Below are 18,380 nucleotides of genomic sequence, written 5' to 3' on the forward strand. Positions count from 1 at the left end.
AAGTGTTCTCCTTATAAAAACTTACATCCCTGCTAATCACAATTTTCTCCATTAAAAGATTAAACTGTTTATATGCTTTAGATGTTTTACTTACACCTAGAAAGATACACTTCTCTCCCTCATCATCAAGTTTCTTTCTCTTTGCATTTAGAACATATGCATAACCAATGCAACCAAAAATTCTAAAGTGACCTATAACTGGTCTCCTTCCACTCCAAGCTTCTTCATGTGTCATGTTTTGAACAAAAAAAATTGGGCTTCTGTTTAAGACATTGATGCTCCAATTTACTGGTTCTAGCCAAAATCATTTTGGGACCCTTCCACTAGCAAGCATGTTCTTCACCTTATTAAGTATGGTCCTGTTTTTCTTTTTTGATGCATCATTTTTGGGGGGGTATATGTAATGGTAAGCTCTTTCCAAATGTCCCGATTCTCACAAAATGCTCCAAATTCCTTGGAGTAATATTCTCCACCACGGTCAGTGCGAAAAGCTTGAATGATTTTCCCGATTTCATTCTTAACAAATGCACTAAATGCTTCTTATTTCTCCTGTAAGAAGTAAACTCACATTTTCTGGGAATAATCATAAATGAAATTAAGGAAATAATTTTTACCTCCATTAGATGGTGGTTTTATTGGCCCATAGATATTTGAATAAACCAATTGCAACACCGTTTTGCTCTCTAAGACTTTCCTTTGGGAAATTGTTCACAATTTTGTTTGCCAACAACACAATCTTCACAGGCCTGGGATGGAATGACAATTTAAGGAAGGCCCCTCACCATTTCTTTCTGTCTAAAAGTCTTCAAACCCCAAAAATTAAGATGACCATAGCGAAAATGCCAAAGCCATGTGTCATCCATCACTTTAACCATCAAGTAAGGTTGAACATAATCAATCACCAATGGAAACAACCTATTGGAACTCATTGAAACCACTGCAATAGCACCTCTGGAATGATTATAAATTTCACAAGCATTTTTTGATATTGTAATTGCATATCCTTTTTCTTTTAATTGACCAACGCTTAACAAGTTACTCTTCAAAGCAGACATAAAGAAAACGTTGGAAATTGTTTCTACAGAACCATTCTTGGTTCTTATACTAATATCACCTTTTTCACTACATCAACAATAGATTTATCTCCAAAAGACACATTAGTGTGGAAGTCTTCATTTAGATAAGAAAAAAAAGGCTTATTACCGCAGATGTGGTTGCTACAACATGTATACACATACCATAAACATGAGTTCTGCAACTCCTCATGCTTGTCATGAATTGCCATCAACAAGGTTTTAGCTTCTTCTTTTTTCTGTAAAATTTGACTTTTCTCCCTTTTCCTTGTCATTAGACAAATTAGTACGACATTCAAAAACAATAATGACCAAACTTATGACATCTAAAACATTCTACCTTTGACTTGTCAAATTGTTGATCCCGCTGTTTTCCTTTATTAGCTGGTTTGGCATGCTTGCCACTATCTTTATTCCATCTGCCTCCTCTATCTCTTCCACTTCCCCTTCTCATTCCCCTTCCTCGACATTTGCCTCTTTTTCTAGAAAAATGAGTTGAAGCCTTCAATGCTTGCTCTGTTGGGTTAGAATTTTTGTACATTTTTTGTTCATAGACGAACAAGGAACTCTAGAGTTCATCAAGGGTGAGTGTATCAACGTCCTTAGATTTTTCAATTATGTAGACAACATAATCATACTTCGGTGACAATGACCGCAAATCTTCTCAATAATGGTTGTTATCCTTCTTCTCACCATGAAATCACATATTATTCGTGATACCCGTGATTCATGCATAATAGTTTGTAACAGACTCACCATCATTCATTTGAAGAACCTCAAAGTCCCTCCGCAAGGCTTGGAGGTGTGCACACTTCATTCTAGAAGAGCTTTGATATTTTGTCTTCATGGAGTCTCAAATATCCTTGGAAGTTTCTTTTCAAAGAATGGTTTTCAGGATCGAACGATCAATAGCTTGAAATAATTAATTCTTTGTAACACTCCTTACCCATGCTCAACGCCGAAACATGATATGAGGCATTATTGGACTTACATCGCAAGCAAACATACAATTCCGAGTCATAAATTTCAACCAAATTAAAAACCATTTGTATTCAATCATAGAGTCCCTAATACGAGCCTACGAGGCCCAAAACATGCTTTGGAAGTGGTTTGGGACTAAACCAATAACTCAAGAATTTTTTTATAAAACTTAGAGAACTTTTACTATAAACAAGGGTCACACGCTCATGCAGTTTGGGACACTCTCGTGTGGGTAGGCTGTGTGGTCACACACGCCCGTGTCCCTAGCCTGTGTAGCTCTCTGTTTTGCAAGGCATGAACAAATTGAAGTCACATGGCCAAGCCACACGCTTGTGTGCTAGGCTGTGTGATTAATTAATTTTCGTAAAATAGGTGCAGACTTCACACGGCCAGGACACACACCCATGTCTGGGGCCGTGTCCCTCACACGGTTGAGACACATGCCCGTGTCTCTGCCCGTGTGCTTAATTCTGAGCTTTTTGTTTCTCAAAATTAAGGTGTAGGGGACACACGGCCTAGATACATGCCCGTGTGTCTACTCATGTGGACAAAATAAATGCTATTTACCGAGCCGTTTACCACCCTCATTTACACATACACACACACAAATTCAATGGCACAAATCATGGTATACTTAGGCAACCAAAACATCTACAATCAAGATCAATACATGTTAAAGAAATACCATCATCTATCATGCTCATAACATTTCATTATGCTAATCAAACATACCAATTTCACATTAAAAAACACCACTAAGACTACTTTCAACTTGCATTATCTTATCAAGATACTCTAGCATACAAATGAACCAACCTCATCCATTTCACAAGTCATTAAGCCACAATCAACATTTAGCAATTCAATGTAAACCACATCATCAAAGGCATTGGTACATACATGCATATATGTATAAATATATATAAGCTTACAATCAATTTAACCAAAATGAGCCAATTTACATGGCCAAATACCAAATCAAGCCTTTGACCATTACGAACCAATATATTTGGCCAAAATCATGATAACACATATAACAAAACAACCAAGTCCCTATACATGCCATACACTCAAAATATTAAGATCATCGATACCCAAAATGACAGTTTGGTAATATGATACGATCTCTAACGATCTCCAATTCGAACTAGCTTGGTGACATTATAAAACATGGAAAGTAAAACAAAGTAAGCTATATAGCTTAATAAGCTCATATGAAAGAAATAAACAGATCTTACCATACATTTAACATTCAAGTAATAAATATAAGACGATGTAATTTACTATAATCTCATAACCATAGTTCATTCCATGATAAACTTACCTTAAGTTCATCATTTCAATAATTTAATAATCATAAGTTTTATGCACATACATGTACCGACCCGTAAAGGTTTCATACTTATTCTCATATTTGACATACCCAATGAACCACTCGGAATAATAATATCAGATACTTGAGAAATCATACACACAGGGTGTCACATATGTAGCCATTGCTACCTCTATCTCATAACACATATATGATCGCTCTCGAGCCATCAACGGCCCTGCTCATACAAGCTGTCAGTTAAGACGTAACTACACGGTGCTGCCCACACAAACTGTCAAGTAACCGCAACATATGCCGGTATACTCAGTTACCGGTAAGACGTACAGGACCAGCACCCGGATCACATAACATAAAACCCTAATAACATGTCACTTGTATCCTAATCTATTCCTAAAGTTCGATTGGGATCCCTCGCTTGCCAAAACATCGTTGAATGCTTCCTTAGAGTCGTTTATACAATTCAAACAAAATTAAAGCAATTAAGATACAATTATAATAAAGCTTATTTACATACGAACTTACCTCGAATGCAAAAATAGCAAAAGGAATCTATTCGTCAATTATTTTGTTTTTCCTCCAATCTACACCCTAACTTTGTTTTTCTTAATCTATAATACCACATTTAAATTATTTAATCATCACATTATTCAATATAGTCCAAAAACATATTATGGCAAAAATTACATTTTTTCCCCTAACATTCCACCTTTTTGTAATTTAGTCCCTAGGCTCGTAAAATGAATTTCATTTAATTTCATCACAACCCAAGCCTATCCGAACCTTAACCTTACTCATAACAGCCCACGTTTTACAATTATTCACACTTTTCTACACACTTTATGGCATTTTACAAATAAGTCCCTATTTGACCTTTTTATCGAAAATCACTTTACAAAGGTTGTTTATCGAACAAAAAACATGCATTTTCTACCATCAAACATAAAAAATACAAACATTTTAGACTTCAAATTTCTTTCAAATTAGTCCTTGAAATAGCTAGAGCAAGTTACAACGATATCAAAAATATGGAAATCATTAAAAAAGGGACAAGAACGGACTTACAATCGAGCTTGAAAGCTTGGCCAAAACCTTAGCTATGGCTTCTTGTAAAATTTGGCTATGGTGGGACAAAATTTAGAAGTTGGACACTTTTATTTAGTTAATTTTTTCTTTATTTACCAAATTACTAAAATGCCCTTAATGCATAACTTTAAAATTTCACCTAACCATGTCCATTTTTGTCCATCCTAAAGTATAATAGTCTAATTACCACTTAAGGACCTCCAATTTAAAATTTCATAGCAATTAGACACCTTTAACTTATAGAACTCAAATTTTGCACTTATTGCAATTTAGTCCTTCTAGTCAAATTAAGCACTAAATCGATAAAATTTCTTAATGAAATTTTCACAAAATTATTCTATCATACTGTAGACCTTAAATAAATAATAAAATAAATATTCTACTTTGGATTTGTGTTCTCGAAACCACTGTTTCAATTTAACCCAAAAACAGGCTGTTACATTCTTTGCTTTCAAATCTTTCAGTTTCAGCTCCACAAGGTCCTTTTATTGTGCTTCTATAAGCCTTTCTCCATCTTTTGGTGTTGCTACACTGAGTTCAATAACCTGTCAATACTCCTTAGATCGCAAGAAGTTCTCTATCAGCATGCTCCAATGATCATAGTGACAATTAAAACATGGAATAGTTGGCTTCACAAAATTTTCAGAAGCCATATGAGGACTACAAATTTTTTTATCTCACCTAAAATATTATTCTTTTACCTTACTTTGACACCACTATTAACTTAGTAAGGGATATAACAGTAAGATGAAAACAATAAAGGAAAGGGAAAATAATATAATTATATACTCTATTCATAACCTCAAATAGCCTATTATATAGGCAATTACATAATGGAAAAAACCAAGAAATTAGGAACTAACAGAATAAGACTCACAATAGGACTTTTAACAACTAAAGAAAAATCTAAACCAAATAAATCCATGATCTGCAGCTACTAAATCCCTGATGTGTAGCAAATACATGCTTAGAAACAAGGATAACAAGTAAATTTTATTAACACCATCATGATTAAAATTTTGAATGTTTAAATTTAATGTGCAACATTATTTTTGACAAATCATATGATAGCCAATAAATATAATGTTAATTTGACAATTTTTGTAACACCCTATACTCGATCTGATCGTTGAGTTCAAGCTATAGTGTGCCACATTTTTTGTTAGAGCAATTATGGTCAAAATAAACACAATTTGAGCCATTTAACATATAATTATGAATATTACAAGGAAAAAATATGATAAGTTCACATTCACGGGTCTTATATGAGTTTATGTAAGCTTTAAAATTAACCTAAGATCAAATTAGGACTAAAATGTAAAAAAATTCAAAATACAAGGTTGACGTCGTGACATTTTCATTTTCACATTGTGACATTGGCAACAAATAGTTTGTAATGTCATGACGTCAGGACACTTTGCGTTGCGACATGGTAAGTTTGACGTCGCGGCGTCACCTATTGTTTGTACCATTCTAGTATTCTCAAACTTACAATTTCAACCAATACAATTCATATTCAAACCTCTACCTCATTTTGACCAAATATACAATATCTGTAGGTTCACTATTAAGTCATAGCACTTTTTATACTTAAAAACATCTCTTCCTATTCATCATTTACTTTTAATCATCCAATCATTTCATTAACTAATCTAACATTCATGACATAAAAGATACAACATATATATAATCATACTTTAACCAAACTATGTTAAATCTAAATTGTATATATACATACATAACAAACATATATCATTCTTAAATACCAAAACCAACATGACTTAACCTATTAGGTACATGCCAATAAATAACAAAAGCTAAAAATGAACAAAAATTGTTGAGTTCGAGATTATTGATTGGATGCAGAAGGCAATACTCGGGAATCTTGAATTGAACCTAACCTGCTCAAGAAAAACAAACCATACGTTGAGCAAATCGCTTGATGGTAAATCTATGATTCGAAACAAATTAAAGTCAATATAAACTAATGCATGCTTTTAGTTAAAGTTAGATTAGAAATAATTCACAATTAATTCTATACCAATAACATTTGGATGTAATATAACATGTTTATGTTCATGTTGACAACTCAATCCACTAAACATATATAGTAACTTGCCATGTAACATTCATGTAACAAACAATTTAATTTATTTACATTATCATTTATCATCAACCAAAATTAAGTTCATATATTCCATTTCACTTTAATATATCAATCATTTCAGAACCAGTCGGCTTATTCCTACTTATTTGGCCTCTAAGGCTCATTTTCAATTCGTTCACATACTATTATATGTATCAATTCATTGACTTTCCGTTTCTTATATCATTCAGCCAAATCAAGCATTTTAACCTTATTAACCAGACATGAACTCAGAACAGATACACGGATCTGTCATCCCGGGTTGCACGACAACGATGACACTATAACGATTTATAATACCATCTTAGATTTCCCGACAGCAATGGTTTTCTCAATTCAATCAATATGTCACCTTGGGTTGCTCGACAACGATGATTCTATAACGATTTATAAAACCATCCTAAATTGTTCAACAATAATGGTTTTCTCAATTCAATCAACATGCAACCTCAGGTTCCCAGGAAACAATGACTCAATGCATAATGTCTACACCCTCGGATTGCCCAACAATGATGGTTTTACTCAATACTATGAATTTATGGCATGCCAACTATATCAGACTCAGTTTGAACATCTAATAGGGTATCCACTTCCAATTTATTATATACAATTCAATTTACAATTTAATAATCACAAATCAATCAACATATCACAATTCTATAAACTAGTGTAACATATTTCAACACAATTTCATGCTAATTATAAAGTATCAAGTAGATTCTAAGTTTTATACTTTATTCAATTTAGTCTTTATCTCAGATTTCAATCTTAAACACATAAAATTAGTTCAAGTAATCCTTAACAAATCATCACAAAAATGTATGATATAAAATGACATGAAAATGAAGTAATTAAATTGGTCCTAAATCATAAAAATACAAACCAAAAATTTTGAGCTACTTGTCGACGGTTTTAGATATTCCTCTCTCTCGGCTAATCCGGATTGATGTTAACTATGGATTAACATAAACACATAGCTTTGTCAACAAACAACCAATTCACAATCAATTACCAATTTATACCAAATTTTCAATTTATTCAATTTAGTCTCTAAAATCGAGACTAGCATAGCTTTCAATTTAAAGCTCCAAATTAAAATCTGATTTCATTATTATTCATTAGGCACCTCCTATTTCTTATTCCTACTGTCATTTTTACATTTTATGTAGTTTAGTCCCTAATGTATGAAACTATCAATTAAGTTTTACAATTTAGTCCTTTTTCATATCTAAGCTTAAAATCTATCAATTTAACACCTAAAACTTCAAGAAATGAAAAATAGAAATTTCCTAAAACTTTAATAGTTTTACAATGGGCTAGCAAAATCAAATTCTCATGACCTCAAAAACATAAAAAATAAAAGAAAATAATTAAAGACTTGAATATTTTAAGCTAAAAGCTTAAACCCTAAAAGAAATGGAATCCCCTTCTTTTCTTTCTTTCTTTCTTGTTTGGTTTTACAAGTGAAAAAGATGACAACTTTCCAATTATTTTATCTCTTATACTAGGTTTATTTTTTAATTAACCTTAATTAAGTTGATTAGTTATGATTGTTTATTTAATTAATCATCCAACAACATATCGCCCACTATGTCTCATTTTAATAGGGTTTAATTACCATTTTGGAACTTTGGTTAATTGCAATTTAAGTTCTTAATTCATTTTCTAATTAAAAATCTATAATGATTACACTTTACAATTTAGTCCCTGAACCTTAATTACTCACTAATTCGGCTAAATTACTTATCCAAAGTTCAATTCACTTATAGAATGACCCTATAAATATATTTATTTAATATTTACGGGCTCAGTTTATGAAAATAAGGTCCCAAAATTGTATTTTCCGACACCACTGGAATTGGCTCGTTATAATTTTATGTAAAAACGAAACTAGATAATGTTTTGAAGGGAGACTATATGAAGGATTGAAAAAGTTGGAAATTAGTGAAACTCATTAAAATTGCATTTGGCTAAGGATAATGTGTATGTTGTTCGGATAAAGTGGGAGAATTTTGAATAAATTTTTTATTTAAATTCAAAATAATAAATTGATAACAAAATAAAATCTAAAAATTAAAACTTGATCTCTTTGGCTATATAAAAGGGCTAACCACTCCTTTTGAACTCGCTAGTTTTGAGATGCTTTTTGAATGTAACTGGTTTTGAAAGTTAAACTTGTTCATTTTGAGAACATTTTGTTAGGTTGTTTTTCCATATCATTTCACCTTTTTATTTGGAGTGTTTTTTTTTTGTTGTTGTTGTATGTGTAAGTGAATATGTTTGAGAAGAGTTATTATAAACTATTGTACAATAGTGAGACTATAATTACGTTTGTGAGACTTAGATAGATTGGACTTAAATTATTTGTTGTAAGGGGAAATTATTTAGTGAATTCATTCTCCGAGAGACATGTTATGATTTATTCTCTTAGTGCAATGATTTTGTCATAATCTACTTGTAATTTTTCAAATTGAATGAATACATGATTATTTTGTACTCTTCATATGTTAGTTCTCAATGGTTTTTTCATGTAAGGAAAAATATATAAGAAAATATTGACCCATTGATTACCTAGGATTTAACTTGTATTAAGTTGCATTACGTGGTCCTATAATGTAGAAGAAAACTTATATTAGTAAATAATCTAAATTGTCTATATGGTCAGATTGAGGAAATGACTTATATTAGGACTATTATATTTTCTATAAATCCAATTAGAGAGATAACTTGTCTTGACTATCAAAGTTGGATTGACTCCTAGAAAAAGAGACATAGATGTGTTTGTCTAAACTAACAATACATCAAACAAGACCAAAGTTGAATTTATCCTAGATCTGTTTATGGATTGATTCATTTATGACTTTCACAATATGACTCATGTACTTTGATATATTGAAAATATATGCTCTCAAGGTAATTACTTGAAAGTTGGTATGTCAGGTACGTGACATATAAATGAGACGACTTCACTCAAAACAAAGGAATCATAGCTCGATAAAAAGAGTAAATGATCCTCTAATTGGTATTGTATGAATTATGAACATGGAACATGTTCACGGGTAGACAAATAATTTAATCTTTTTTATATAGCTAATAATAATTTTCATTGAGGAAGATATACAGTGACTATGAGATAAAATTGATTGTATTAGGTGAGTAGATTTAACCTACTGGGGTCATGAATATCTTGTAAGAGTAACACACATATGACAAAGTCATTAGACAATAACTTAAGTAGCTTTCATAATAGTATATAATGAGTAGTTTAGTCATAGTACTTTTAGTGGATTGACTCTTTGACTAAATAACTTTTAATTAATAGATGAAGATTTAGAATTTAATTAAAAAATATTTTATCTCTAATTACATATGTTCAATTGAACCTTCGCTAGCTCACTATAACTTCCGATGGATTATACAACAAAAACTTTGAATGAACAATAAACAACAACAATGAATGAGAAACATATTGTATGAATTACTATCCGAAATAAATGTATTTTCTTGAAAAGATGAGATGGCATAGGATTAATTTAATTTGTTTGGATTATTATTTAATAGGATGAATAAATTAAATAATTGAGTTCAAAATAAAATAAAATTATATAGTTATTGTAGTTTAATTTTTTTGCAGATAATTATATAAGTTTGTACATAAATTCTAATATAGTAAGATTGTTATGATTATAATGGAATTAGAATTTTGTTGTACAAAGTATTTAATTATAATTTATTTATTTTAATAATAATTTTTCAGAGGGATATTTAATTATTTAGTTAATTAAATAGTTGGACATGGTTTTTTATTTAAATAAAGAAAGATAAGATTAGAAAATTAGATTAGACTTGAACCAACTTAATTAGCCCAAATTGAACATGCAAGCCATGACACTTAGGGTGTATTATCTGTTGGTTGTTGCTGACTAGTGTCTTTATAATCCTACTCGGACTAAAACTCCTCTGATTTAACCAATTAAACCTCTGAATGAGAATTAAACTGTTGCATGTTTTCCTCTATAAATACCCAATGCTCTTTGAAATTATAAAAATATCAAATACTAAAGGAAAACTTTGCTGAAATTTAGTGGTATTTCATTTGAGTAATTTTTCTTGTGCTTAAATAAATTCTATTTTTCAAGAGTTGAAATTGTAGATTAGGATCAATTATAATTGCAATAATCTAGTAATTATAATTCAGATCTAAATGTTAAAATTTTTCTTTTGGGTTTACAAGAGGTTTGTGGAAGGCTCCTCCTATGGGAATCTTGAATTGTCCTATGTTCTGTTATTTGAGTTATAGTCCATTCTCTAAGCAATCGAAAGTTTAATAATAGTAGAAAAGATCAAATAATTGAATGCTCAAAGACATCAGACTTCGATTAGGGTTGATCAAAAGGTCCGGACACCTTCTTGGATGCCTTTTGCAACTTAGATTATCTCATTAATGCTTGATACACTATTTATTACTTTAGATATCACGACAAAGGTCTGTTTTAAATTCTGAATTACTAGGTGAAGAGCCAAAACTTAATTACGAATTATTTGAGCCCTAATTATATATGTCCAAATGGTCCTACCAGTAGCTCGAGATAACCCTAAATGAATTGCATATAGAATCAATAATGCAGAATGAATGAAAATGATAGAGTAAGAGAAATGGATCACATATATCATTATTCGCAGTGAATGCATTTTCTTGCTAAGTACAAAAAATGACTTGAAATTAATTTAATTTTTCAATTATTATTTGATTGATTGTAATTAAATAATTGAAGTTTGAAGAATGAATTAAATTAATTAGTTGTCATAGGCTTGTTGAATAAGGAAATTAAATTAGATTCCTCATAGATTTTAATATAGTAAAGTTGTCATGACTTTAACAAAATTAAAATTGAGTTGAAAAACTAATTTAAGTAAACTAATTAATTAAATGATATTTTGGGAAATAGAAAATAATTATTTGTTTGGATAAATTATAAATGTTGAATAAAAATTTGGATTACACATATAATTGTACCCGATATAGGAAAGACTCATAGGCCTAGTTTTAATATAAAGGTGGCAAACCCTAGTTTCCCTAGGGATGCTGCTATCCCCCTTGTGTTCTACTACAAGTAGAACTTCATATTTTTTTATTAAAATATTATTATTTAATTACACCTTGTTCAAGTAGAACTCATGTACTGTTTCTCTTTATAAGAACCAGAAACTATTAACTTTCATAAAAAATATAATTAAAACTAAAAATAAATTACCACTATTTTATGACGTAATAATGACGCTCTTGAAATTTAAATTTTAGGTTATCTAGTAGTTCTTATTTATAAAGAAATGATACAAGAGCTTTTTTGAATAAGGTATAGTTAAATAATCATATTTTAATAGAAAACATGGTGTTCCCATTCTAGTGGAACACAAGGGGTGGAAACACACCCTAGGGAATACTAGGATTTGTCGCCCTTCTCATATAATTGGATCTATTTGGCCTATCGTGTATTGAGTATAATTATATATGTTATTTAAATTTTTATCCAACACTTATAATTTATCCAGCTCAATAGCTTATATTTTATTTTCCAAAATATTACTTAGTTAATTTTTATTAAATTGATTTTTCTAATTAAATTATTTTTCAACCCAATTCCAATTCTATTAAAGTCATGACAACTTTACCGTATTAGAATCTATGAGGAAACTAATTTTATTGCATTATTCAACAATCTATGATGACTAATTAATTTAATTCTCACGTTGAACTTCAATTATTTAAATACAATCAATTAAATAATAATTTGAAGAAATTAAATTAATTTTAAATAATCTTTTGTACTTAGCGAGAAAAATCATTCATTGCAAATAACGATACATATGATCCATTTCTCTTATCGTTTTCATTCATTCCATAGTTATTGGTTCTACATGCAATTCATTTTGAGTTATCTTGAGCTAGCAGAGGGACTGATTGAAAATATATAATCATGGCTTAAATAATTTGTAGTTAAGTTCTGACTCTTCGCTAATTAATTACAACATTATTTAATCATGGAGTCATTCCACTCTAGTATCATGATTGAATTCTCTCTTATTATATACCATTACGAAAACTACTCAATAATTCAATGACATTGTTATAAGTGTGTTACATTCATAGGATATCCTTAATCTCTTTTGGGTAAAATTCATTCTCCCAATATGATCCTATTTTATGGTATTCACATCTTCTGATATGAAAAAGTTAACTAGTCATACATAGTAAATAAATCCCTTTTCTTACGAAAATTACCCATGGCCATGTTTGTTTTTCAACAACCATGTAACGCCAATGAGAGGATTCCATTTACCCTTATAATGCTATGATTCCATTGTTGTGGAATGATGCCACATCATGCAAAAGTCGTATACCCAACGTACCAACTTCTTGTCTCGTATCTATTTGAACTTGGGGTTTTAATACATTACAATATACGAGTCACACATACATAGTGCACCATTCACTTAGGATTAAAGTTTACCACTTTGTGTTATAGTATGCCCAAAGACCAACTATGAGATGATTGTAGTTACATCCTTGTTTGCCTTGTTTATTAATATAATGCATTGTTATTGTTATTTTAGTTTCTTTTTATGTGTATATAAGTAAACTAAATTGTAATAAAGTCCTAAGAAAATATGATTATTCTTTAAAGGTCCTTAGTTAAGTATTATTGTGGGCTGGGAAAACAATAATGCATTGAGACTAATGTATAGTTGATTGATGACAAAAAGTTGTCATTGACATAAGTATGTCAAAATCAATACATGAGTATGTGTTAGAGAACAACATATTGGGCTGGCTCATTATGAGTATGTTTCTTGGATTATTATGTAATAGTCACAATATTACTCATAGTGATAACTATGTATATAATCCTCAGACTTGAAATCATCATTGTCCGAACATCGTGAGTCGTATATTTTGATATAGTTAAATGTTTATCATAATAGGTTGTACTGTAAAGACTGACGTTGGATATACCACAATACATGTAGTGGGATATGGTTAATCAAGATAGGATTTATCCCTCCTACATAATGGGACAAATATCTTAGGTCTCTTGATAGAGTGAGACTAGAAATGCATAGCCATGCCCGAATAGGTTGATATGAGATATCACACTTATTTGTTTACTGTAGTCTACTCAGAAAATCAAGGAATATGAGATTGGACTATACAAGTATGACTATTCCATGACTTGTGCCCAATCTAGATATTAAGGATAAAAGAATATAATACATGAAAAGATTATCACAAAAAAGTTATGTCGAATTACGACTTTTTGTAACTTAGTGCATTGCTAGATGTCACTCATTGCTTGTATTATTAGAAATGTTATAGTATTACTACTAACATTACAAGAACCTACAGGGTCACACCCTATGGTTAAAATGAACAAAATCGAAACACATTTGTATTGTGTTTACCTGTCACATGAATTAAATTAATTATTGAATTAATTTAATTTGACAGTTAAATATTAAACGAATTAAATGTACAAGCTTGCTGTACACAAACAGAGAATATAATTAAAACTAATATATGAATTTGATTCATATAAAATTTTAACAGAATATAGTTTATCGAAATTATTACAATAAATTATTATTATGATTTCGGCCAAACATTGAAACATGGTAGTTATAATTCTTTTCGGAAAGAATATAATGTGTTTAATGCTTTTCATATGTCCTCTATAAGATTTTATTATGTTTTTAATATATGCATACCAAAATCCTGAATTAGGGAAAGTGTGTTTTAAAAAAAGAAAATAGAAAAAAAGGGTCTAACAACATTTTGGGAAATTTTTCTCTAGAATTGCAATACTCTAAACCCGTATGTGTCACCGAAACAGGATTACAGAGCATTACCAGACTTATAACTCAATTAATCAAACTTTCATGTACATTTCTCATTCAATTTCAAAAATTATTAATAAACATTCATATGGTCTCAAATACAAGCCCTCAAGGCCAGAAATAATAATTAAAATTAGTTCGGGGCTAAACCGGGTACTTAAGGAATTTTTCGAAAAACATATCAATTTTTGAAAGAAACAGGGGACCACACACCTGTGTGGCCAGGCCGTGTGTCTGACACGATCAAATGACATGCCCGTGTCCTAGGCCGTGTGGGCATTCGAAATGAGGCACACAGTCGTGACCCAGCCCGTTTCCTTACCCATGTAACTCTCTGACTTGGGTCACACGGCCAGCCACACGCCCGTATGCTAAGCAGTGTGGACAATTTAATTTTTGGATTTTAGGTGTAGGGGACACACGGCCAAACCACACACCCGTTTGCATAGCCATGTGTCACACACGGCTGAGACACACGCCCGTGTCTCTGCCCATGTAGACGAAAAATAGGCCATTGTTAGGCCACTTTTCTCACCCAATTGGTCTTTCACCTACAGAACATCCAAGCACATATACAAGCCAATTTATAACTCTCAGATCAATGCCAATACCAGGTTTTATGCATGATATGTGATGACATTTATTCAAACACTCAGCTTGATCATTTTATCACATACTTGCTTAAACATATTTATAATTAATGTACCAATTCAACAAGTTTAAGCTTACAGACATATCAAGCAATTGCTAAGTCTTATATATATATATACATTCATCAAATACGCTATCAACTGGACAATCTAGATAGATCACCAAAATGCTCAATTCATTTAAACAAACATTACTTTCAATATAGTTAAGATGTCAACAAGGTATTTACAATTATATACATTTACAAAAAAAAAAAACTACTACCCTAGAGCTCACTAAACAAAAAGGACACTATCATTGAATTTGCATCCTAGGTACATGCCAAAACACAAAAATATAACGTCACTAACATCGAGTATGAGATTCCTGTAGGATGCCGAGCCCAATTCTACTATTTATCTAACTTGCAACATGTAAATCAATTTATCATTAATAGGTTCCATTTATTAGCTAAACACAATTCCAATCCCCATTAATATAAATTTCTAACTTAGCCAAATAAGAATTCTAATCTCTCGATAATTCAAATAACTTTATCGTAATATCAGTTAACGATGTGGCACCCAGTGCCTAGCGGTAATCCGCAGAAGAGGTTGCGCCCAGCGCTAGTCGGATTAACTGACTGTATTGAATGTGAGCCTCGCTCTAGCTGGATAAACCAACAATATTTGCACCCAGTGCTAGTTGGATTAACCGACGAAAATAATTGTGAGCCCAGCTCTAGTTAGATAAACCAACGGTGAATTGTGCCTAGCGCTTGTCGAATTAACCGACGGTTGTGTGCCCAGCACTAGTTAGACAAGTTGATAAATATTGCACCCGGCGCTAGTCGAAACGTATCGACGATTATACAATTGTTTACTTCTACATTTTTCTTTATTTATTTTCCTTACAATTTTCAATAATACAGATACATTTTATATTGTGAACAAATTTAACATTACTTAATTTAAATAGTAATTGGAAGTAAAATAAAGTTCGAGTCTACGAACTTACCTTAACAAAATAGTCATAATGGTGAGACCGCTAGCTACTCCATTACTTTCGTTATTCCACAATTCACATCTAGTTGATTTGTTCCTTAACCAAAGTGCATAATTTCATTATCAAACCCCAAAATCCTAAATTTAATAACATCATACTTTGCTAAATTTATTTATAGCATTTAACTAATTTCTAGTTATTGCTAATCAATTTCATATCACAAAATAATCTATATATACTTAATTAACTTAATAAATCAGTCCCAAATTTTCCAGCATAGAATAGTTCACTAAAATAGTCCCTATACTTAACCAGATTAACAATTTAAGCTATGTTATTTCTAATTTATAACCTTTTAGTCCTTAAGAAATATTATCAATAACACCATCACTCAATATGACCAATTTAATCTATAAAATTTATACTCAAATCATCATATTAAAAACATTTAGTATCCAAAAAAATAACGTTAAAACTTTGAATTTCTCATCCATGGCAACTTTCAAAATTTCCATTCACTCTCAAAATTTCAACATGGGTAAACTAATTCATAGCATTTTATCTTCAAAAACATAAATTTCATGCAAAAATCATCAAATTTCAGTCACAAATTTACTCAAGCATTTGTCTCCATGGCCGAATAGTTCTTCCCCCTCCCCCCAATGCTTCTTCAATTTTTCAGCAGCCAAGAAAAAAAATGATCTTTACTCTCTCCCCTATCTCCTTTTCACCTACTATATCTTTTATCTCTTCTTCTTATTATTATTTTCTTAACTTTATTTCTTTTCTAATATATTATAATCATATAATACTAATAAAATATATTGAAACCATCCATTATCTAATATATATATACGTAACATGGCTTATTTACTTAATAAGTCCCTTTTATAAGTTCTATTTTAAAATCTAGTAGTAATTCCTACTTTTGTCTGTCAGTTAATTTAGCCCCTTTTTAATAATTAACATTAATTCATTTTTAAAGTAACTCTCAAAAATATAATAATAATATTTTTGAGCCCAAATTGCTAAGGCGGGGTCTCGGAAGTATAATTCCTGACATCCCTTACTTACGGGGCATTACAAGAATAGTTCCAAGAGAGTTTTGCCGTTTGTTTTAATATCGAGTGGACTATGTAGAGGCCATAACATTTTTGTTGTGGCTTGTAATCGACATTAAATCATCAGTATCATTACATCGTTTTCAGTTAAGAAGGTATATCTTCAACCTTATTTCAACATGTTTCATTCCTTCTACATGAATCCATGCTTATGGATCGTCAAAATATTTTTTTCGTTGCACTACAGGGTGTACCGACAATCCCAACTGTGGTAGTAGAGCCACTTGTATGATATATATTTGGGATTAAAATGATTGGTTGATGCGATTGTATGAGATGCATGTTATTTGATATGTTTAATCAATCTATTTTATGAATATATGATATCTGGTAACTGGTGTTTAAAACGTGCATGTTTAATATGTTAAACTTATGTGATTATTTGTTCCTCTCAATCGATGATTAAGGGTTAATCATTGATTTTGAAGCCTACTAGATCTTGTATATGGTTTTTTAAGTGTTAACGAATCTATTTTGGGGCAGTGGGGTTTTTGTCATTAGAAGTTAATTGTTAACTTGTTGATTACATTCGAAAAAATGAACAAAAGTTGTTCCAGTAAGAAGCATCTCAGATCAAAATTTAGAAAAAAAAATTATTTTGTAAAAGTTATCAAATAGTAACAATTTTCCATAGAGATCTGAGAGTAGTTTTTAAAATTTTTTCCGGGGTCTACCGCTCACTAATCAGTGGCATCGTAGCTCGCAGCTCCGGGGCACAAGACCTTTTTAGGGGGCTTCGTATCCTGACCCACGCAATGGGCTCCATCCCTTAACCATTTAGGGGGATTTTCCCCCTAACCCCTATGCGTAGGCAACATTAATTGAAGGGACAATTTGGTAATTCACATTAACAAGTTGTTAAATAAAACCTATCATATATTGTATACGATGTTTGATATGCACGGTGTTTGGAAATGCATGGTTGTAGCCCAATAGCCCATTTGCACATATTGTAATTTTATAAATACAGCCTACGTGTCGTGCCTTTCTATATTTCTCTTGTATTTCTCTTTTCATCTCACTCCCTCGTATTTAAAATGAGTTTCTATAATTGTAAATTGTACAAGTGGTTGTGAATTAGAGGAAAAGAAGGTTGGGCTACCTAAAGTTGAAAG

At 31.1% G+C, this 18,380-nt stretch overlaps 1 protein-coding gene across 1 annotated transcript; it reads right to left on the minus strand.

Moving 5' to 3' along the window:
* Window positions 1–764: 764 nt before the first annotated feature.
* On the minus strand, window positions 765–1,614 carry LOC108481613 (uncharacterized). The gene is made up of 3 exons (XM_017784723.1): window positions 1,414–1,614; window positions 1,239–1,312; window positions 765–1,122 (listed from the first exon to the last, which is right to left on the minus strand). Exons 1-3 carry the CDS (start codon window positions 1,612–1,614, stop codon window positions 765–767), a joined length of 633 nt encoding a protein of 210 aa, XP_017640212.1.
* Between the last annotated feature and the right edge of the window lie 16,766 nt (window positions 1,615–18,380).

The sequence above is a fragment of the Gossypium arboreum genome, chromosome 6, assembly GCF_025698485.1.
Source record: "Gossypium arboreum isolate Shixiya-1 chromosome 6, ASM2569848v2, whole genome shotgun sequence".
Lineage (NCBI taxonomy): Eukaryota > Viridiplantae > Streptophyta > Magnoliopsida > Malvales > Malvaceae > Gossypium > Gossypium arboreum.